We start from the raw sequence: 23,570 nt of genomic DNA, 5'->3' as shown, positions 1-23,570 counted from the left end.
TGAAGACAAATATTTTTTTGAGATTCCAGTCGCTCCTCATACTTGTTTGATTGAAGAGCAACTTTTACATTGACACTGAGAATAGACATAATTTTGGATGTGTTTATGTACAATTTCCAGGATTTGTGGTACAAATGACTTATGGAGCACTCAAAATTTATAAGATTTATTTTCAAATCTGAATTGGCTGGCTCCACAATACGTGTACATAACATTACAACTTTCATGATCAAAATTGAGATATTGTTTGCTAAATGAGTATGTAAGCTCGTTTTACGCATACATTTTCTTATTTGATATTAATAAAATTAAATGGGCCGAATTTATATTTTGACATTACATGCATATTAAAACATGAAAAAAAACTTAACATACATATTTACGATTACACTACCCTATATATTTTCGTATTATGAGGGTAGGTAGGAAACAAATGAATCTTGGGTAAAAGATATTTTTTTTATTTCGTACAGTGTTGTGACTTGAAATTAAAGATACTGCGACAATATAATTTGACGAAGTGGAAAATATTGCTAATTTAGATAACAGCCATGGAAAACCAATTTAAAATGTCCAAAACTGATGTTGACAAAATGAGAGACAAAATTGAACGAGTTCATTCTATGGACAACATATCAAAAAGTAATATGGCAGACTCCCTTGCAGATTCACTAATCTTCACGAGTACAGATGAAATTAATGTTACAAAATTGAAACTGAATATACAAATCTTGGAGAACACCATCGAGTCTTTAAAAGACATGATTTGTCAAGAAAAGAACAAATATGAACTGCACAAGAGGGAAGGAATTAAGATCTTGTCAGATTTTAAAGCAAATGCTTTGAATAATTCCAATGAGATCAATAGATTAAAATGTGAAATTCTACGTTTGGTTAAGACTGTTGAAGAACAAAGGACGCGTAAATATAATTATACTTATTATATTATACTTAAATGCAACAAGGAGTTTGTCGTTTAATGCGTCTTATCTAATATATATGTTCATTATCTACCTAAACAATTTTATTGTAATTTTAAGAACATAGTACCTTACATCCCAAAAAAGGACCTGTATGGAGTATTCCCACGGGAAAATTATTAGCGAAGCCAGAGGTAGATAAAGCTAGTAAATTAATAAAAGTACTCGTAGCTTAGGAGTCTAAGCTGTGACTACTGTTGTTGATGTCCTAAGTTAAGAATAGCTTAGAGCTGAAGATGTACAATAAAAATAACATTGATAAGTATCACTTACAGCAGGTAGATGTACTGTATACGTGAAGTACAAAGTGAGTTATGTGTCTTAAAATTTTTATTTGCCTTTTTCAGAAATACTTGAACTGAGAGATTCATGCGCCACGGAATCTCTCAATTACGGGAACCTAGTCTTAGAAAAGATGAACTTGAAAAAGAAATATAATTTGCTACACGAGGAATTGGGTAGAAACAAGGGAGAGCTATACCAACGGAATGAAGAGATAGACGCATTAAACGACATAATTGCACACTTGAAGACGAAGCTAGACGCTTGCGAACAGGAACTTGTTAATAAAAATGAAATAATTTTAAACATTGCTCAAGACAGGTTGGTTAAAGTGATTGGGAGTGTAAGTAAGGAGTTGTTGGACGAACAGAAGGAGAAGGAACGCTGTATGAAGGAGTTGGAGGAGAGAGAACTTGAAGTGGAGAGTTTGAAGAAGAAGTTGGGCGCGGTCGAGCGTTATGGAGAAGCTGTGGAGAATTTGATGAAGGAGAACGAAGCGTTGGTAAAGACAGGCGCAAGTGAGTTGTTTTGCAGTGTTTTTTGTCACTACACAATCTAGAAGAAATACATTTTTCATAAGTACATATAGTTTGAAGTAGTTATATAGTAAGTAATATAGTGAGAAGGAATTACGTGGGCGAAGCCGCGGGCAAAAGCTAGTAATATATATCACAGGATGTTTTTCAACATTAGATACCTTAGATTTATTCTTTTTTCACAGTAACCATGTCCTCCATTGAAAAAATACGTACTTACCCTCAATGTAATACGTCAGCCTCCACGGAGTCACCCATATACAGCCAGAGGATCATATCTGCTTTACAAAAAATCATCATAGATAAGGATAGAGTCATCAGAGAACTGCAAAGTGAGATCGCGTCGCTGAAACCATTGTCGACAGAAACGAACGATGAACTACTAGAACTCACAGAAGAAATGCAGGTTTCTATTAAAAATATTAATCAAGTGTTTGATCGACTGAATAAAGTTGTTCATCAGGTTGATGAAAATAATAATGAGGACGATTCTTCAGAAAAAGAGTTCTAATGGTTCTAACTTTTAACTCGACGTCGATCGAGATAATCTGACATTTATGAGCAACTGGCTTGCTGAGAACACAGACATTTAATTTGAATCACTAGTAAATATTATAAAGTTAGAATCTTTAAGTAGATATGTAAAAATTGACTGAACTGGTATTAATTTTTAGCTCTGATCAAATAATTTTATGTATTAAATGTATTCATTATTGTAACAAAATTTTAATGTATTATTATATTTTAAAAGAGTATTTAATCGGAATAAATTATTTCCTAAAAATAAAAGTAAAATAATGAAATTTTCTTTATATAAACAAAAAGCGGTTTTAGCGGTGAGACTAAGATCGCGACACAATGGAACTAGTGGGAAAGACGGGTTGTTTCAGTACTATAGTTTGTAAAACAAAGCTTGATACCTGCGACAGATGACAAATAGTAAAATATACATCTGTCTCTGTCGCTCTCATTTCGAATGTACCGATTTTTAATTATGGCAAAAAATAAAATGGGGCTATCAATCAGTACTGATAATATGTACACAGTCAAAACATAAAAAATCGAAATCCAAAATTTATAAAAAAAAAGATAATTGGTTATAATACTTGAGTGTGCCACCTGTCTACTACGCTTCATAGTAAAGGTAGGTTCAGTGCAGCGATTCACACAAAGTCGATTTTCATTTATAAATTCTGGCAATTCTTTTTTATTTATTTATTGCTTATGCCAGGGTCATTGCCCGCGAAAGCGAGAGAATCCGATAAACTATGAATTGGAATAATTAGAGTTTCAAACTTCATTGATATTTTTTGCATAAACGCAAACCTCAATAACTTTGGTGATAAACGATAATATTAAATTTTGATTACTCACATGCATTAGTGGGTCTTTAATATTTAGCCTTTAATTTTTTTGGCATAATTAAAAAATTATAGTGTATAGTTGTTAGGATCTTGCGTTACATTGATGCAATGTTCTTATATCTGTGGATCTTGCGTGGACTACATCCGCGCCGCGTTGTCTCTGGTTGATGATGATTATCACTAATTTCTTTCACCGATAAGTCGTGGATACGTATTTACCTTTACAGGGAAGACAGAATACAACTGGGCTTTCTAATATCGGCATTAGTTTATCGGTTAAATTAAAAACATAAATAGAATTAATTTTATATTTCATTTCATAACTTACACCATTGAAATCACTGTAGCACCAAACATTACATACAAAATGTACAAAATTGTGCTCGATTCTTTATTCACACCCATTGATTCGGAAGCCCCAAAAAGACTCACGCCGCGATACGCGTGGTGACTGTCTATGTCTCAAGTATCTATTAGTAGTTTTGTAGTATTCGCAGCGCGAGTATATCTAGGGCTTGAGAAATTTATGTAAATTCTAAATTCATATAACCACGTAACTTTGTGACATATAAACCGCCAATACTTAAATACAATTTAAATACAGAATTACTAATGTCTCTTGTGGTATGAAGATCTTAGAAGATTTTATTCCATACAGTTAACGTCTCTGTTTCACACACACAAGCCGCATTCGGTCTGCATCGGCCTATAAGGAATTCATTACATAAACTGTTTCCAGTATTTAGCCGTGAATTTAAACAACATAGTTTCCAAATGTCGACACAATTCCAACAAATACAAAAAAATAAATACGAATCTCAAAATTATCGCGCAGTTTAAAAAAGTTAAGTATATTTACAAAAAAAAACAGCCTACTAAATTATATATTATGTGGTGGGCATATAAAATATTTCATAATAAGAAAAACGTTTAAAAAATTAAAATTTAAACATTTTGTAAATACTAAGTACCTACCTATTATTATGTAAGTTTGTGAAAAGCACACATCTAGGTGTACCGACGTCGGCCACCATGTTGGAAAAAAAATAAAATAGTTATATATGATGATTTAAACAAGCGGCAAAATTTATAGGTAATATAACTGTACCCCGTTTCTCAAAAAGTCATTTCTCAAAAAGGTAATCAATCAAGATATCTTTTCATTGAAATATACAGTTTAAAATTATCTTGGCAAATTACAAACGATTATAGTAGGTAGGTGATTTTTATGAATATTAATTTGCAACGTCAAAAGATAGATTGAATTTTAAAATGTATATATGAATAAAAAGACGAACCTATATTTTTAAAATATTTAAACAAACTGGCTATATTATATAGTAAGATTTAGTTTGTTTTGATTTTAGATTTTTTGGTAAATATGTAACTGGATACAACAAATGTTTTCTAAATGAATACATTTCTTTCAAAAGTCTATCTATAAAATTCTATCTATACATACAATACTTTGTTAAGAAATAATATAGTAAATAGATTTAAGATTTTATGATTTTTTTTAAATTAAAATTTGATTGATTGAAATCTCTAGAAAGTAATAAAATGTGATTTGTCGGTACTACTGTATTTACCGACTTAAATAAATTCATACAGACATAAATATAAGTGTTTAAATGAATCAGATACAAAATATAGTGTGATAATATAAGATTTGCATTACAATACATTCCCACATATAGATAGACAAGAACAGAATAATATATGTAGATTTCAAATCGGTTTCTACTCATGAGTTCAAGACAAAACTCGTAAAGTTGGCACGTGCGGTATACAGACACGCATAAATTCGCCGTCAAATAATTTTTATTCCACCGATATATACTATGTAAACAATTTAAAAAACATTCAATAATATTTGTCAAATATATTTTAAATTTGTGACATATAGAGAGTAAATTGTCCTTTTATTTATTCGCACAGAGGATATAAAAATGTATTTTAAAAAAGGGAAGCCTTTTTTATTACATTTGTGACCGTAAATTATTAGAAACAAATGCGACTTTAGTTGTTTAGCGACCTCATGTATCTAAATGGAAGCTATTCTATTGGATTACAGTATCAGTTTCCAACACGACTTTTAAAAATACATCGCAAGCAATTTCTGGTGCCCTTTTACAGATTTTTTCTGTAAAAGGGCACCAGAATATTAAAGAAGAATGTCAGATTAGATGAATAGTATCGAATCAAAACAGAATGTAGAGTTTTTCCTAAGCATAGGACAATACATGTAGGATTAGCTAGTATATAACATAACGTATGTTATTATTATTTTGTGCATTTTCGAAATTGTATTTTCGTGCATTTATCTAAGTATTCTGATTATTGCATAGTAGTAAGAATAATGAAAATGTGTTGTTACACACACATAAATACTATAATGAAATTTCTTTTTAATACAATTTTACGCATATAACAATATACATATGAGTCATGTAAGTACAGAAACATAGAAGCCTAATTTGACACTATATTCTATTTCTATACTTCTATAGGTACCTTTTTCGCTATTGCACAAACATAACATTGTAATGCTCGCCACTGCATTATTTGATGAACTCAATTCAATAAATAAATACTACTTACATGCTCTGTACAAATTTCTATCTAGCTTATGTTGAGATTAGTTGTTATTATTATTAGTCTTGTCTTCTATTATTATGTACAACAATGTGATCTACGTCTAACTACGGGCAAGTACTCAATCTATCAATCTCATATGTTAATCACGCGTTGCGGCTCTTAAATCATATTTGTTTCTTTGATTTTACACAGATCGACAGCGATTACATAGATCGATAACTAGGCAGCGATGAAATCATTGCGCAATTCGCATAGTTATTTAAGTAATACGGCGTCCGTGACGAGTATTTTGGAGCCTTCTTTTCATGGCACAACAGTGTTGTACGACCATGTGCTCCTCGCCTACGAGCGCGCGGCGGCGGAGCGCGGGGGCAGAGGCGGGGGCGTGGGGGGCGGCGGCTAGAGGCACGCGTGCGGGTTCTGCGAGCACCAGCGCGGCCACAGCGGCGCCGCGCGCACTCCTTTTGCCGTCAACCGCGAGCGTAGAGTGTCCAATCTTAGGTACACATCGGCGGTGGCGCCCTCGTCGCGGTCCGACCATAGTCTCTCGGCCGCCGCGGCCGACCGCGGCCACAGCCTCGCGTCCAGCCCCTCCGGGCCCAGCTGCTCCGTCCACTGGCACACGGCGCCGCCCTCGACCCGCCACGGCTGAATGTCCGGGGTCATGGCCGGCAGCGGCGTCTCCTCGGCCCAGGGCCGGTGCTCGTACACCTGCTGCCACGAGTGGTAGGGCCCGCAGTGCCCGTCCGAGTTGTCCCTCCAGGACCCGAAGCCGCAGTCCAGGTACCAAGCGTCCACGTGTGATATTATCGATCGAAAACCTGCATCGAGCACGGCTCGTGACTCCTGCCATTTGGACGAGCCCCATATTTGTATCGCTATGTTTTTGTTGTCTAACCGTTCGAGGTACGGACTGCGTGTCAACCTCGACGACCAGAGTAATGTTAATTCTGGTGCTTTGCCGTTGTTCGCTTTTTGTAAGGCGACTAAAGCGCGCTTTGTGAAGTCATACCAGAGCTCCATAGGGTCGGAGTCGTTGAAGTGTTGGGTCCAGCAATGCTCCGAGACTTCGTCCCCGCCGATATGGAATACGTCATCTACTCCCGTCACTTGGATTATCTCCGAGTAGATTCTTTGGAGAATATCGTAGACGTGGGGGTTACGGGGATTGAGCTGTCCGCACGGGGGTTCCCCGCAGTAGACGCTCCAGGGCTCTGCTTCGACACAGTAAGCCAAGTGACCCATGCCGGCGGCCGGGCCCCAGCTCCACGCGCGGCCCACGTGCGCCGGCGCATCAACTTCCATCAACACACGTATTCCACGCAATCTCGCGTGTCGCACTATGTCTCTAACTTCGTCCATAGTGTATATAGCTCCCGGGCCATAAGCACCATGTTGAGCTAACTGTGGAACGCTGTCCAGTTTCAGAGGAAACGACTGCGAGTCACTGACATGCCAGTGAAAAGTATTTAACTTACAAGCAGCCATTGCATCGATGGTGCGTTTTATTTCACCTACCGGGAAATAGTTGCGAGCTGTATCAAGGAGTAGTCCTCTGAAATTGAATTTAGGAGCATCGTCAACGGTCGCCGCTTCGAGCGCCAATAAAGATCCCGCGTAAGGATCGAACCAGATGAGTTGCGATAGAGTCTCATATCCGTGTCGCGCGCCACAAAAAGAGTGTGCGGTGATGTCTACTTCTAAGGAAGTTCTTGTGGGCTTTATCACCAGTTTGTAGCTTTCGTCTGTATTGAGGCGTAACCGTGGATCAGCGCTGCCGTTGACGGCAACGCGTATGATCATCTGTCGGGTGGTGCCGATATCTGTTCGTTTAACTTCTGTGTATTTCGGGTCACCTAACTGCCGTAAGTCGTTTATGAAAAGTTTGAAAGCATCATTGAGGTGGTTAAAGACGGCGTGAGAAGGAGAGGCAGATATTTGAAGAGTCATGAGGTCTGGGCTGACTGGGACTGCGTTGATGGCGAGGCTGGCGGAGCCGGTGGGCTGCGGCCACAGCTGCGTGGACGCACACAACATGTTGCACGACTGCAGGGACCGCAACGTCGTAGACTCTAACGCCGGCAGCCGCTCGCATCGACCGCTGCGACAGATCCAAGTCCATTGAGGTTCTATGCCCCTGAAATTGAATGATACAGATTCATTATTAAATATTATAACTTACTAAAGATAAACTCAAACTCTTCTACTTTATTCAATTGAAGAAATTGTTTAGGGATTTAAGTTGAGGGTAGAACTAGTAATAAATAATATTCTGTGCAGGATTTTTGTCATAACGAATTAAGTTCTTATGAGAGATAAAACAAATCTAAAAAAGACTGTTTATGTGTACAGGAGGGTGATGGATACACCAACAGCTCAATCAAGTAGCTGAGGCTGAAATATGATGTAGTATAATGCTTAGGAGGCCCCTATATACAATCGTGTATAACTTGTGTAATGGCCGTGTGTTAATAACTTGTGTAAGAAGCAGCACACGTGAGGCAAGCGCCCCACGTGGGGCAAATATTTTGGAGCCTACCTATTCATGTACAGTGTTATGATCCTTCCTAATACCTCAGGGCGCGGGGGAGCAGGGAGGAGACGGGATGGATGTCATAGGCTATCAAACAAATGAATACATACGAGTACAAATTGTGCAGCGGCCGATGTGCGAGCTCGTTGGTTTGCTGTCTCCAATACAGCAGGCCAGCAGCGGTGCACGCGGCGGCGGCTAGCAGCCACATGGCGCGGCGCAGGCGCCCTACGCGAGGCATGTGCGCGGAGGCACCTCGCCCCAGGGCCTCCGCCCACGACTTCATCTTAGCGGCTATTAGAGCACACCTGGGGATAAAGAAAATCATGTTCTTTATCGTGAATACACATAAATCCTCATCCTTACATATTACGAGCGGCCCGTCTCGGCTCGCTCGGTAATACCGTAACATAATACTCGTAAGCAGATGATCGAAAAGCAAGCGCTAATTTTATAGCCCTTGCTGACTTCAGCAAACTGCTCAAAGACAATACAGATTACGCCAAATAAGTATTTGGCAATTAAGGATTAAAATATAATAAAAATTTTCTACGAAAAAGAAAGGGGAGCAGGCATGTGAGACAATTATAGACTACGTAGCGAAGCTATGTTTATTGTCGGATTCCTGTGCGAGTGTTCGTGTTCCAGACTGCGTCTATTTCTGGCGCGAGATCTAAAAGGCTTGCTTTTAGGTCACTTCACTCAGGTTAGCATTAGCACCTCAACGAAAACGATCTTACTTTGCACCGGAACATGGTATGTACAGTCTTATTATTATGTCTATATTATTTATATATCTATATTAATATTTTTAAGATTTTTGTATACCTAAAATAATTTGCAATAAAAGATTTTTCATTGTTTTGTATTAGTACCAAATGCCTTTAGTTACCAAATTTTGGTGACCTCCATGGTGTAGTGGTCACCACCACTTGCGACTGTCGGCCATCGGGTTCAAATCGTCGCGCTTAGTTGTTTTCACCGCTATTTTGGGTCTAGCATGTGTTGTGCTTTTTCTGCCTTTCTGTCTATTGGATCCACGACAAATGCTTTAAACATTAAGCAAAAACTGTGAATGTTGTCCGTTTGTTTATTTATTTCTCTTATAATTAAAAATAAATCAAATTAGAGGCGCCGCGACGCTTCTTATCTGTAAAAATTTAGACAGAAATATACCAGTGGATAAAGAAATACATACACATGTAGTCTTGGCCGTCTTAAACTAAGCTGGGTCCTTGGTCATCGAAGAATTTCAGGGCCCTTTTGAATGTACTTACATAAAAACACAATCTAAAGTTTAATAGGAATTACCTATATCATTTTCACCAGTATCGTTTGTTGTGAAAATGTAGACTTAAAGGTGTTGAGAATAAAAATGAGGGAGAAATATTCATGAAGATACCCTGAAGATAGGGCGGTAATTCTAGTGGTTCCAGGCTCAGGTTCCAGATCGCAATTGCAAGATTGAACTATTAAATGTTTATATTATAATTGCTAAACAGTATAACTACTTACATTACATCTAATAATTGTTTTTCACGCCTCTTTTATAGATAAAGTAAGTGAATCATATCAACTTTTGATCTGTGAAAGATTACAGATTTCACAACACAAAACGAAAATTTTCTTACATTTTCACAAAACGTGGTAACATCGAATTACTAATTAAATTTTATCTTTACACGTATGTAGAAAAATAGTTTTGAAATATAACATATATATATATATATATATGTAATAGTTACAATCCGTAACTATATTTTGAATATCACATAGATTTAGAAAAGCCCTAACTCTCTTACACCATAGATTTAGAAAGAGCCCCGCGACATCTACATATACAGACCACAGAATAATTATATATGTATACAGACCATCAAGCTTTTAATGACATTTTTTTTCTTCTATGTAGATGGATATGCAGGCCTTTTTCATTATCTTTTTTCTTATTTAATCTATGATATCCCGATGTAGGTACGTATGACATTTCGTTTTTGTTGTACTTACCTCAAAAGGTAACTCATGGAAAAAAAAAAATTTGAATTTGAAATCAAATTCGGATATTTCCCGATTACCTAGAATCATGCAATTTTGTTAAAAGTAACGTAATGAAAAAGAACACATCTGGACACTGCGAATATGTGAGCACATAAAAAGCACCAACACATCCTACTAATATAGTAAATGCGAAAGTTTGTGAGGATATACATTCTCACTTGCATGCACGTACGTGCATGTTTGTTACTATTTCACGCAAAATCTACTGTACAGATTGTTGTATATGAGTATAATAACACATAGGGTACTTTTAATCCCGAAATTTCCACGGGAGCGAAGCTCCGGGGCGCAACTAGTTATATACACTCTTTAACCCTTATGTAAAAGTAGGTACGTAGCTAAAATACAAAGTGTCGTTCACATCGCAAGCTGGCTAGAGACGGCAGAAACCCTGAATATTTGATAGTATAGTCTGCATTGGCATTTGCAGGACATGGGTCGTAGTGCAATTGTACTTGTCTTTATTTATAATGTTATACACTAGCTGTGCCCGCCACTTCGTTGGCAAGCATAGATCAGTGCCTGTATGTATGTCCGAATATAAATATATATTTTTATTATGGATTCTTGTACCGAATCTTTATCAATTAAACAAAGCATAAAAGTATATATTTTTGAACTTATATCTGTCCATGTCTGTTCGAATCTGTCGTTATTCATTCCACATAATGACCACGAACCTCAGACATGAGGAATACGACTGGAAGTCCCTGGATGATAACTCAAAATTTCAATATAGGTGTACCATAATACATAAATAAGCTAATTAGCACAAGACTAAATACATGAATAAGCTTGAAGATGAAACTGTAGAATGTGAAATCTCCCGAGAGGCGCTCGGAATAAAGTTAGGAGTTCATGCCTTGAAGTTCAGTGATATTAGTCAGACATGTCACTTTACGAATATCTTCATCTGCATATTATACATTTGTTGTTGTCCTAGGTGCAGGTCTCGTCGGAATTCCGATAATAGAATATACAATTAAATGTATGTGTCTAAAAAAATATATATTTGAAACTAGCTTTTGCCCGAGGCTTCATCGGTCAACATTTCTGTAAGGAACTATAGGAACCTTTAGGCATGGACTTAGCTTCCGAAGTCCTATTTTCTAAATGTCGAACAGATCTTTGCAGAAAGAGTTCTTGACATGCGGTTGACTGTAAGCATTTTTTGATGTTGCCTAAGATCCCATCGCTCAGTTGGGCTCCGTTGTTTTGACAATGCAGAACACAACACACGTCAGTTTATCCATGGAATATCTACGGAAAACAACGGAGCGAAATTATTTTTATTAGTATTAGTAGCGAATTATTTCGCTACCTTTTGGTAGCGAAATTATTTTGAAGAAGGTCTCAATCTGCTGGCTTGCGACATTCATCTACGAGTATGTTGAAATGTATATTATAGTAGACATACTGTTGACTATATGTATGTAAGTGCATTCTGTACATCCTTTGATCATGATTGAATCACTATCCAGACATACAAATATTAATGATTATTAGAAGTTATTGCGAATGAAATACATTAGTTTAAGTTGGATAAAGCCCTCTAAATTTATGACGATGCAAATGCTTCTACATAGCGTCACTATTTGTGTTTGTGCATAATAATTTCGTGTAACTAAGCAATTGTTTTAAGAGCCTCGGAGTCTGTTGCATTTTTTATGTCCGAATACACTGACCTCAGCCAGGATTAAACTGACAAAGCAAAATACATTTTAGTACATTAACAATAAGATAAAATATTGGTTACACAAAAGCGAAGCTAATTGTATTTTCTCTGGACTTGATCGTTTCGTGATCGATGTAACTTTTGCTTTTATATTAATTGAGATAATCATCGCCGATTGATCGTTAATTTTTTAATTGTTTGGTAAATGTTGTTTATATATTTTTTGTGATCATCGATTGAAGTATGTATAATTTGATTTTAACTTTTCCCTTGTTATTTTCTACAGGCTGAGCATAATAATAAATTTACAGCATCACGTCTTTATCTATTACGGGGTTGACAGACCCTAAAGTTACAAGACTCAAAGGTAACTTTTATCTGTATAGTTACTTATTAGTGATAGACTGCTACCACCGTAAAATGTTTGAGAAGAATTTTAATGTTACTAGCGGCTCACCCTGCTTAGCTAGAGTAAAACCATAAACAACTAAAACTTCCTTAGAAATAACACCATCAATTAGTGAAAATTGTACAAAAATCCGTTCGGTAGTTTTTGAGTTTATCGCGTTCATAGAGACAGATGCGACCGACACCGGTTTCCGGTTCTTTTAAATTAATGTAGGGATACGTGGCTCTTTCTTTCTTACGATTGATTTTAACAATCTGCGCTGGACTGGAAGAGAAACAGCGGAGTAAATGTTATTTTTTAAAAATTTTACATGTATTACAAATGTAGTTAATTTTACAAAAGTATTATATCCTATTTATAACTTTAATAAAATTAAAGCACGTCACTTACACGAATATTTTTAAGGTGTTACGCAATACTAGCCAGTATTGCACTGATGGGATATAAATGAATTGATTTTAACGTTAGGTACTCCACACTATCTAAAGTATTGTCATTAATATTATGTGACGCAAGGAGCGTTAACAATTTGCATTATGTTGCTAAGTAAATATTTAGGCAAAGCCGCGAAAGCATAGCTTGTTAATGCAAATTCCTCTTTGGGACTTTAAGATGCATAATTATGAAATATGTGAGCCGACAGGAACAAACACATTTATGCTTTAGTTATCGGTGAAAAACATTGTGTCCTTTAATGAATGCTATATTATTTCAGACTTAAATCTAGTCGCATAATGGCATCTGAGGACTTTTACGACTAATTGTCGCCATTTCCACTAGATGGCGACACGTAATTGGCCACAAGTAAACTAGTGAATAACTTAAATAGTCACGCTCAAACGGCTGGGACAATTTTTATGAAATTTGGTATTGAGGTAGCTTGATTTGGTATGAGAGGACTTGATTTGTCACATAGGTTTTTATACCGAAAGTACGTGATTCCCGTAGGATTTGGTCAAATAAGTCTAGTTAGTCAATGGCGCTTTATTAAGTAGATGGCGCTACTGTCATCATCATTTGCCTTACCTTGTGCCATCATCTGGGTTCCCTCCACAATTCTTCAATCTTTTGCCATATTTGTATCCACCCCCTGCACTATCGCCTCTAATAATATTAACATACATTTTAAGAGATTTGGCATTACTTTTCTGACCGGCAGCCTGCCTGACGTCAACCCTCCTTGGGAATGCTATTGTTGGTGAAAAGAAAACCGTCACCTGTCGGTATGAGGCACAGGTTGATACAGGCCTCTAATTTACCCTAAGTCGCCTTTTACGACATCCACAGGTAGAGATGGAGTGGTCCTATTCTTAAGCCACACGGTCACTACTGATAGTACTAGATGGATAATAATTACAACAAATGAAAAACCGCGGGGTTCACCTACTATTATATATTTCTGACTAGAAATAATTTTCTACTAAATATGTTTTGGTACTCTAAAAGTTTCTCAATAGGTATGTGTTTGGGTATAAATAAAATATGACGGTCAGTTTATAGCGTGGTCAGGAGAGGCATGACGAATTGACGACACGTCCGACCACTAAGGGCCATGAATGATGCACGTAGGAAAGATGGCGGAGACACCTACGTCAGCAGAGTTCCAAATTCAAAATTGAATATATTTTTTATTAAGCCTATTCTATTATAATATTAGAAAAATACTGGCCAGTTTACCACAAACAAGTAAACAAAAAGGAGTTAGTTGCTTCAAAGTACAACTTTGACGCATATTAGAATGTAGCTGGCAAAAATCTATACGTACATAGCGTTAATTGAATATTTCATTTCATGAGATCATTCAAAATCCTTTTATGTTTATTCTTTCGTTGTAAGAAATGTTCTCAGTATACAATTTTTCATAGGTAAGTAGTTATACTTACGTTACTAAGAGTTCGTACCATAAAATATTTTATAACCAAATCTTTTATTGCCATTAATTTAAATCGCGGTAAAAGTTTAAACAAACTCGCAACTAATGTAACCAACATTAGTCGTAATCTTTGTAAAATAAACATTTGCATTTTGTACTTTATTGCTTTGATATAATAATACAATTACCAAGAAATTTTGTTCATATAGTAACCAATTTTTCTCTATAAAGGACATTGTAATGCCTTAATAAAATTCACAAGCTTTTACTGTACATACATTATGTAAACATGTAAGAAAAGTCGACATAAAAGTGCCCAGCAAATTGGGCGGGAAGGAAGGCTTTACAATGAAGATGGCGGAATTTTTGCAAAGGAAACATAAAGTATGCAGCCTTATGCCTTGGGTCATAGTTTCTCAAAATGTCGGTTTAGCGTCTATAGTTTTCTGTAATTATATAGTTCGTATATTATATTAAAAGAATTTTATTACAAGATTGTTGTTTGTAGTTTGTGTGTTAGTTTGCTAGTTAATGTGGGTCGAGTTTACAAGTAACAGTTAACCCAATAGTCAACCGTTCGATATGGACAGATTAAACTTAGAATACATCTTTGGTTCTGATGACAATGCATTAATGTGATAATCAAGATGATAGTGAACACATATTGGCTCCCAACGAGAGAAATCTCCAACATTAATTTTATGTTTACAAATTTGGATTAGATTAGAGAATATATTGTGAGTGTATATGTGTACATCTGTATAAAGATGTTTATTCCTCAGCTAGTTTTCGCCCGCGGCTCCGCCCGTGTGTATTTCAAATCGTGTTCTAATCTACATGCAAAATTTCAAGAAGATTGGATGAGTAGATAAAGCGTGAAGAGGTAACGACCTTACGTTTTATAATATTAGTTGGTTGGTTTATATGTATTTGACGTAATCCTAATGGATTTTCGCAATGGATTACGTCAAATAGAATTTCAATGTAATTTGGCTAAGGACGAGTGTGTGCATAGTCTGTCGTAGAATATAACCTGTTGTAGCCTTAAATTATGTGGATGATTCCCGTAAAGGTTGAGAACCTGTGCCCAGAAATGAAAGTTTCGCTCAAGTGGTGACGTGGGCTATTTATGATGCAGTGGCTGGAGGGTTATAAACGGTGTCGAACTTACCCCGGACCTGGCTGAGTTTGCACTTAATATCTTATTGAGACATGATTAGGTTATGATCGACACTGGCTAGAAAATATGCAAAGCTCTCAAAAGCGAACTGAGCGTAACTAAAAAGAAGCAGGACTAATCACTTAATCTCGATAGGGGATTTATTTTTGTAAAATGTCTGCCTTGAATTTAGTTTCTTAATAGACTAAACTCAACTCAACAGTGATCCGTTTTAGGGGTTCCATTTTTAGCTTTAAGAGTTAAGGACCCCTAAAAATAGACCACTTGCGACCTAAAGCCCAGAACAAACATGCATCAGCTTCATAACACAGAGACCGATAGCCGGGTTTAAAACTTCTGTATGGGACATGTTCCAGACTCTGGCAAACTTATGTAACCCTGTGGATTATGTCTGTCTGGGCGCAAAATACAACACGGAGAAGTTTAATAGTATTTTTTATATTTTACTACGACGCCAAGAATTTTAAGTAGGAAGAAGTAATCGGGTAACACGGAAGTGATTGTAATCTCCTTTGTTCGATCATTGATAATTTGGCTTCCTATTAAAACGTCAAAAATATGGATTCCAGACTGATGTTCGTTCGAATAGGTTGTTTCTTTCCGAGTATTCCTTGTTACATTTTATTAAAGTCGCCAAAAGGCATTGCATCTGACTTTTAAAACTACTTGTTGACATCTAGTACTACTGCTAAAATTTTACATGGTTTCATTTCACGCTGTATTGTTATTTGCATCTTTGTGAAACAACGGGAATATGAGTATTATATTAGTCGCACTAGACGCGCGCCTCGATCACAGCGATACGCGAGTGTTGATGTTTTTTTTATTTAGTATGTGGGAGGATTCTGTGTCCCACTGCTGGGCAAAGGTCGCCCCTTTTTCTTCCACTTGTCCCTTTCTGGCCATTTTCTTGTTGGTCTATGTCATCTTCAGCGGCGTCTGGTATCCACCAGAGGTAGCCACCCTTTTGACCACATACAGCATACGTGTCCCGCCCACTTCATAATCTTCACCCACTTTATAATCTTTCATGATTAATTGAAGTTGTTGGTTCGCATAATAGTTAGATTATTATCGCGGAATATCTTGTGCACACGATGGCGGCGGGGTCACTTTTTATTGCATAAATTATTATGTCCTATTGTTCTTAGGCATAACGATTTTGGCATAATAGTTCTAAGGCATAATTTTTTTATGGCATACGGGTAAATGTGGCATAATTAACTTTTAGGTTAGGTTAGGTTTGTTATGGTTCAAATTGTTATGCGTAAACCATTATGCGTAAGAACGTTACGCTTAAAAATCATTATGACATAGTACATCATGGTTTTAATTTTTATGCTTATAAATAGAGATCACGGCGCATTAAGCGCTTGTCTGTCTGGCTCTTTACATTTGTGTATCATCAATACACTTAAAAGCGCATGTCTGTCGTAGAAATGCTAAAATATTCCTGTGCTTAAAGTGAGGTCGTTGCATTCGTTCTAGATGCTAGTTTAGTGTTACTGCTAAGTGTCGCGTTTGAAAGTGGCGTTAGTACTGCGGACACTAAAATAAATACAGCAAGCAAAACCTAACAACTGCATTGTGATAGAAATTGACAAGGACAACAGTAAAATTTGTAAGAAAATTAAGTGCTAAATAAAAATGTAATGTTTTTTAAATCGACCCCCAAATTCCTAATGGGGGTGAAAGTTTGTATGAAAATCATGTCTGTTTCGCTTTCGCTGAGAAATTCACGTGGGCGAAGCCGCGTGCAAAAGCTAGTTGAGTATACACATTTGACCTGTAGTGATAGGCGTTGCAAGTGGCCAAGTGATACCTACTTAAAGCAGTAAAAACCTGATCGATGTCACTGAATAATTGAGCATCATTGGGCTTCACCCGTTGGGCCACGTTAGTGTCAGCCGTATGACGTATAACCGCAAGTGAAACGCCTTTATATCCTGAACAATAGAGCTCAGATTGGAACAATGTGTAATTATGCCAATTGACCTGCTTTACTTTAATGTGGAATATTAAATTAATGATGAAAGATTGGATTAATTAATTTAGTGATATCGGGTTGGTTCTAAAATATCTGCGAATGTTAGGCGAACCACAGACAAGATAAGTATACATCTAGAAGTGAAATAGAAAACAAGTTTATCGTTGTTAGAGAGATCAACGCGTGACATATGCTTTCATCGGAAGCCGTTCTTGGGTGTACATAGAATCGAATAAAAAGTATCCTAGGAACCATATGTGGATAAAGACGGTGCATCTAAAGTGAAAAAAGCTAATAGAGGAATTTCTGGAAATATTTAATAAGAAAATAATTTACTACATAGTTGTGATCATGTCCGTACTCTAGACATAGGACTGCGGTACACTGGGTTATCTTTCCCACTACCCCTTACGGGGTAGACAGAAGTATAAGACAAGTATAAGAGAGAGAAAAAGACTTGATCCTGGCTGAGGGAGAAATTGGTATTGCACACAGTCGAAAATGAGATATTATATAAATAAATATAATATTGAATTAACAGAAGTAAAAACAAAATGGATTCTGAATGTAAAACATTTCATAATCATTCGCCCGGAAAACGCATTTCGGCTTTCGCTGAGGAATAAATACATTATCGTATACATTTGTTTAAATAGTGAAATGAATGAGAAAGGACAGCCTTCATTATGATGCAAATGTGGAAGCGAACTTCTTTATGAAGATGTTGATGGTATACAATTTGTTGGTTGAACTGTGCTCGAATTTGAGAAATCCTACAAATATTATAAATACGAAAGTTTGTAAGGATTTACGTGTATATGTATATTTGTTCATGTACGCAAAATCTACTGGACGGATTGTTATTTAAATTTGGTACACGGGTAGAATATAACCTGGAATAACACATAGGGTCCTTTTATCCCTAAAGTTCCACAGGAGCGAAGCACCAGGTCGAAGGCCAGGGTCCAATGTCCTACTTTTTCGCCTTCGTAAAAAGGTAATTGGAAACATAGCCAAACATCTATTCTGTACATAAGTTACCTCTTCGCTTAATCTTCACATTCCAAATCAAATAAAAAAATATTGTTGACGTCAACCCTCTTGTCATTTGTACTTCTGTCTCTTCAACTATCATCCCGGAATTCCCACGGAAACGTAGCACGATGTCGCATAAAATCTTGTGTCATCATTGTCTAAATTAAAAACACGCCGTCATTCAGTGCCACAACCCGCTAGACTTTCAATAACTCAAAATGCCAAGCAGGCACCGGATACAAGTAAATTAAACTTGGAGTGCAGTTTGGAGACACGGTCGCAAGACAGGAGGTTCATATTGGATCAGTAGAGTGATGAGTTGGTCGAGTAATTGTAAAAATCTTAATTATTTGTGCTAATCTTGGATATTACGCCATCTATGCAAATAAATTAGAATGTAATGTCATTATTTGTTTCCATTATGAAAGAATTTTTTCAGGGCTTTCCATTTTGGTTTTACCGCGTAAGTAATGGATTTTGGTCTTAGGTCAAATATACAGGTGAATACAGACAGACGACAATTAGTCTGTTTATTTAAATACCAAACTTTCGATTATCATCTCAGTCGTCTCGCCTATTCCACTCGACCACTGTGAAGCTGGGCCATACGCTAGGACAGGTGTCGTGTCTGAAGTGGGTCGGACTAAGCAAAGAAATATTCTGGGCCAATTCTCCGAAATAGTATGGAAATTCGTGGCCGCAGCGACTTCGTAGCAATATACTGAACGTTCGGAGAGAATTTAAAAAATAACAAAATAAAAATGCAAATCATAAATATTAAAGTAAAACATATCGTGGTAAACACAAAAATCACCTATATCGAGTTGGTATAATTTCAATAAGGTATTTCAAATTATGCGATAACCCAATATTACGTTTTGTACATAACACAGTTCTATAGGTATTGGGCTGAATTTGCCTTTTTTGTATTGGTGGTTTGTGGTTTGGTTTGTTTTTCAAAGCATATTTTTGTTATTTATATCGTTTTTTTAGTTATTTCTAAAAAAAATGCTATTTAAAAAGACATCTGTTAATTTGACCTGCCCATGTCGACAAGTTACAAATTAGTAATTCAAAATACAAAATGATCATGATAAAAAATCAGGTTGTAACTGCAATTAAGTATGAAATAACTATTTGGGAATTATACTTCCTTGACATTACAGTATTCCTTATGGTTCATATACCTCAGTGTATTTTATAATGCAATCAAGATAACTGCTGCCTCGCGTGAGGTCTTTCTATGACACAACGACATAGGTAGGTTAATTTAAAACCCTCAGAACAATTTAACACCTGATTATTGTAAGCTAACGTGCACATCAATATTATAAAATTATTTCTTACATATGTTTAATCATAAAAATAATTACTTTGAATCATGGCTCACAACACACGAGATTATCGTCACGTTAAAAAAGACACATTAGAATAGGTTCAATAGTTTGAGAGCTTTCTACGATGACACGACCCCTGTTGAAGAGTTAATAATGGAACAATCCTAATTGAATCGAATATTCTACAAATAAACTTTTATTACTTTTATTTCGTCGAATCGACCGTTACAAGTATTTTAACCTTGTAATAGCTTTATACTCAACATAAATGCTCCGTCCGAGACTTAATTCTGTACCGAGGGCACTATATTATTCCAAGCTATAAACGTACACAAGGACAGTAATACGCGTAGTATATATGTATATAGCTAGGCTTTAGCGATTGGAAAGATGAATGAGGCTATGGGAAACGATTTGTAGCAAACATGCATTTATGGATGAGATTGAAATATGAGCGATGTTACTGTGAGTTGCAAATGAAAAGCTATTTTCTAATGTACTTAGATAAATGGTTATCTAAGTACATTACAAAGTAGCTTTTTCGTATTTATTCATGTCTTTTGCAAATCAAATTTTCATTCTTTCTTTTTCATTCTTTGTTTTTAGCTCTTCGAAACTAGTGTTGATCTATGAAAACCACGATATCAATATCGTGGTTATCATAGATATTGGTATGAAAATTCATGTGGCATGAGTAGGATTCAAACCTGGTACTTTTCAGCCCAAGACGAGCGTCTAAACCACTGGACCACCAACAATTCATTCGAACCAAGGACACTAGCGACGTAAAACCGCCAAAGAAGGCACCACAATGGCTGTCGGTTTAAAAGTCTGATTGATCGTGCTCGGCAATGCAAGATTTATGTCGTCATAATCGGCCTTTGTGACAACTTAATGTCATACACACTACAGTTAGGGCTTCAAGATTCAACAGACAGGCAAAGCCATCCAAATAGGTAACACCGTCTTGTAGGACAGGACTTTATACCGTTTCAGGGGTTTTAAAATGCAGCCATACGGTTCAGAAGATTCGGCTGTGATTTTACTACCCGCCGCCTGTCTGACGGTAACAAACTGTGCTATGCTCTGTACCGAGCCCACATAAAGTGGGATAAGGGTAGGCGGATGCTGATCAATAGAAAATAATTTACAATAAACAACATTTTTTTTTATTTTACGGAACAAATGTAATGTTTGATAAACCTGACACCCATCTAACTCACTAGCACAAGGTTTATCTGTCCTCGACTGTACAATTGTACATGAAGTAAGCATAAAAATCAAGTTAACCAAGGACAAAATCTAAAAAAGTTTCCAATGATCAAACTATCACGTTTCTGTGTATCAGAGCCCTTATTTATGTCCTTGGATATGTAGGTTGGACAATCGAAAGGCGAATTTGACAGATGAAGGCGTATTCGATATACGAGTTTAGTTATGATTCCAAAGGCCTGAAGAAAGGACGGGAAATATTATTGCGATTTTGGCAACTTTGATTGCAGTTGCCGAAGGAATTTTTATTATTTGGATATTTTCTTTTGTGCTATCTTCTTGGTTTTCCTCTTTAGTGAGTGTAAATTACCCAAGTCGGGCGGCCATGTTTATTTAGTTGACAGTGTTTAGTTATTTCACCCAAAATTAAATTAAACGGAACAATAATATAGTATTATTGTTCCGTTTCCATTACCTAAACATTTATTTACAATTTTGTCTGTTTGTTCTGCTTAATTTTCGGAACGACTTATCCGATTTAGATGGGATTTATTCACTGTAAGGTTAAGGACGTAACGGAGCACAACACAGGGTAGTTTTTGTGTTGGAAATCACATAAATGGGTGAAATATGTTGATTCGCGGGCAAAAGTTAGTACACAAATATATTAAGAAATACTTTATGATATCCTCAACCTTCCACCCACAGCTACATGAATGAAATACGATACATCCCATAGGAACCTGTCAAAATATCTGAACAGAAAGGATCATATATCTTATGTATCTTAAAAATCATAAATAGCAGGGCAGGGGCGTCGGTTCGATTCCCGTGAGACTCTTGAATTTTTTCACCTCATTATTAAATGGTAATTTAAAAGGCCTATGATAATTTTATCATATAGCGGAGTTAGCGAAAAACGACAAAACTAGGCACCCTACAATGGTTATCTCGAAATGTTAATATGTTTTTTCACAAGCTTTTACCTTGTCTTGTTTATTCGGAATATTAGCTAATTAGTTAATATAGAAGATCTTCATTTAAAAAAAAATTTAAAACAGAATAATTAAGTGAATTTGAAATTACAGTTTTAATTAAATATATTTAAACGGTATACAAAGTCGAAAGCATTGCATCAAGGATATGTTGGTAAATATTCCCTTTGTTATGTTGTAGATTACTGAAAGCATCGTATGCAATTGCAAATATACATCAATTATTAGTAGCTCCTTAAATGTTACTTCCTCTCATATTTTCCAGTGTGTTCTCGCTAACATCAGTTAGATTTTATTCAACTCGCCTAAAGACAGGACAAAATGGAATTTTTATTAAAAGGATATCTCATAGATATGTGAATCTATATGTTCATAAATGCATTAGTATAGTACGGAAGGAAACTGGGTCGTTGAATTTCACGAATATCACTCGATTGGCTGCTGATACTCATTCAGTAGCCAATCAATTTATTTGTCAAATTTCGAACACGTCAGGTCAATGGGCCAATGAATGCAAACATTTCAGTATCGGTTCAAGATTGGAATACGACTGTATAGTTCAAATTTGAAACCGTATAGTTCAAAGTCGTGTACAGCCAATAGACATAAGTAATGAATTTGCAAATTTGCCTATATTACCGTGACAGAAAGATCTACGCAACATACACAAGTTTATATGCGGTTTACTGTATATATCACACGTAAATTGTATCGAACGTAAGGTTAGGTGCTGTACATTGACCATACCTTTCGGTACCAAAGTAAACAAATCCTATAATTAAAACATACAAAATTAATTAGTCGACATTAAAAGGTGTATTTCTTTGGCCTCGGCAAAGAAAAGTGGAATATTTTTCCTTGGCCTTTATTGGTCTCAAGGGATAAGTGCATGGGGATTATTATGCCCTTGGATTAAGGTCTAGAATCGCGTAATTATGAATGTTTACGTACCTTGGGGCGGCGTCGCGGGGCGAGCACAGTTGAGGGAGTGACAGGAGCGGCAGGGCTGTTTGACGAAGGAAGGATAAACATTTGGTCCAACAAAGGGCCAAATATTTGTAACAAACTACTGATGAGTATTTCAATTAGAAATTAATATATTTTATGACTTAGAAGTAGTCGGTCGTTGTAATATTCTTTAAAATATTTTACAGGACATTATTTTGTAATTAAACCTGTCACCTTATTTTCTTTTAACACCACATTGTATTGTTTGTGCAAAACATGGAATTAGTAGGTACTCTGACGAAGTACTTACTAAATCCATGGTGCAAATAAATGCACTGCATAGACTTCAATAGTTTTCGGCGGACAAACATTTTTGTAATGTTAATGCGGTATATTTTTATCCTTTTTTAGCAGTAGAAACGAAACATTGCAATTTTACGTTACATTACTATATTATATTTTTTTTACTTATAAGTGAATTAATAAATGAAAGATTTATTGAAATTCCAAAAAACGTAAGTTAAAATGTGAGATATAACCAAACCTCCAAACATTGGCCAATGTAGGT

At 36.2% G+C, this 23,570-nt stretch overlaps 2 protein-coding genes across 3 annotated transcripts in view; one reads left to right on the top strand and one right to left on the bottom strand.

Annotated features, from left to right (window-relative positions):
- The first annotated feature begins 432 nt into the window (after nucleotides 1-432).
- LOC128677392 (protein hook homolog) lies at nucleotides 433-2,522 on the top strand. Its single transcript, XM_053758170.2, has 3 exons — nucleotides 433-921; nucleotides 1,328-1,780; nucleotides 1,984-2,522. Exons 1-3 carry the CDS (start codon nucleotides 552-554, stop codon nucleotides 2,307-2,309), a joined length of 1,149 nt encoding a protein of 382 aa, XP_053614145.1. The 5' UTR covers nucleotides 433-551; the 3' UTR covers nucleotides 2,310-2,522.
- Nucleotides 2,523-3,456: 934 nt separating this feature from the next.
- Nucleotides 3,457-23,570, bottom strand: part of fdl (fused lobes) — a 76,372-nt gene continuing 56,258 nt past the window's right edge. The window contains exons 1-3 of one of the 2 annotated variants that reach the window (XM_053758168.2): nucleotides 9,186-9,378; nucleotides 8,404-8,601; nucleotides 3,457-7,897 (exon numbers count right to left, since the gene is read on the bottom strand). In XM_053758168.2, the coding sequence (XP_053614143.1) occupies nucleotides 6,160-7,897; nucleotides 8,404-8,601; nucleotides 9,186-9,205 (1,956 nt within the window). In that variant the 5' untranslated portion in view covers nucleotides 9,206-9,378 and the 3' untranslated portion in view covers nucleotides 3,457-6,159. Of the gene's footprint in view, nucleotides 7,898-8,403; nucleotides 8,602-9,185; nucleotides 9,379-23,570 lie in introns of those variants that run through there. The other variant, XM_053758169.2, reaches the window with a different exon arrangement.

This window comes from Plodia interpunctella, chromosome 18, assembly GCF_027563975.2.
Source record: "Plodia interpunctella isolate USDA-ARS_2022_Savannah chromosome 18, ilPloInte3.2, whole genome shotgun sequence".
NCBI lineage: Eukaryota > Metazoa > Arthropoda > Insecta > Lepidoptera > Pyralidae > Plodia > Plodia interpunctella.
This window is presented reverse-complemented; position numbering and strand designations above follow the sequence as displayed.

Bases quoted from the DNA above. Each gene is read 5' to 3' on its own strand.
- LOC128677392 (XM_053758170.2), top strand. From the start codon at position 552: ATGGAAAACCAATTTAAAATGTCCAAAACTGATGTTGACAAAATGAGA. The intron at 922-1,327 runs GTAAATATAATT...TGCCTTTTTCAG, and splicing joins TGTTGAAGAACAAAGGACGC to AAATACTTGAACTGAGAGAT. The intron at 1,781-1,983 runs GTGAGTTGTTTT...CTTTTTTCACAG, and splicing joins GTTGGTAAAGACAGGCGCAA to TAACCATGTCCTCCATTGAA.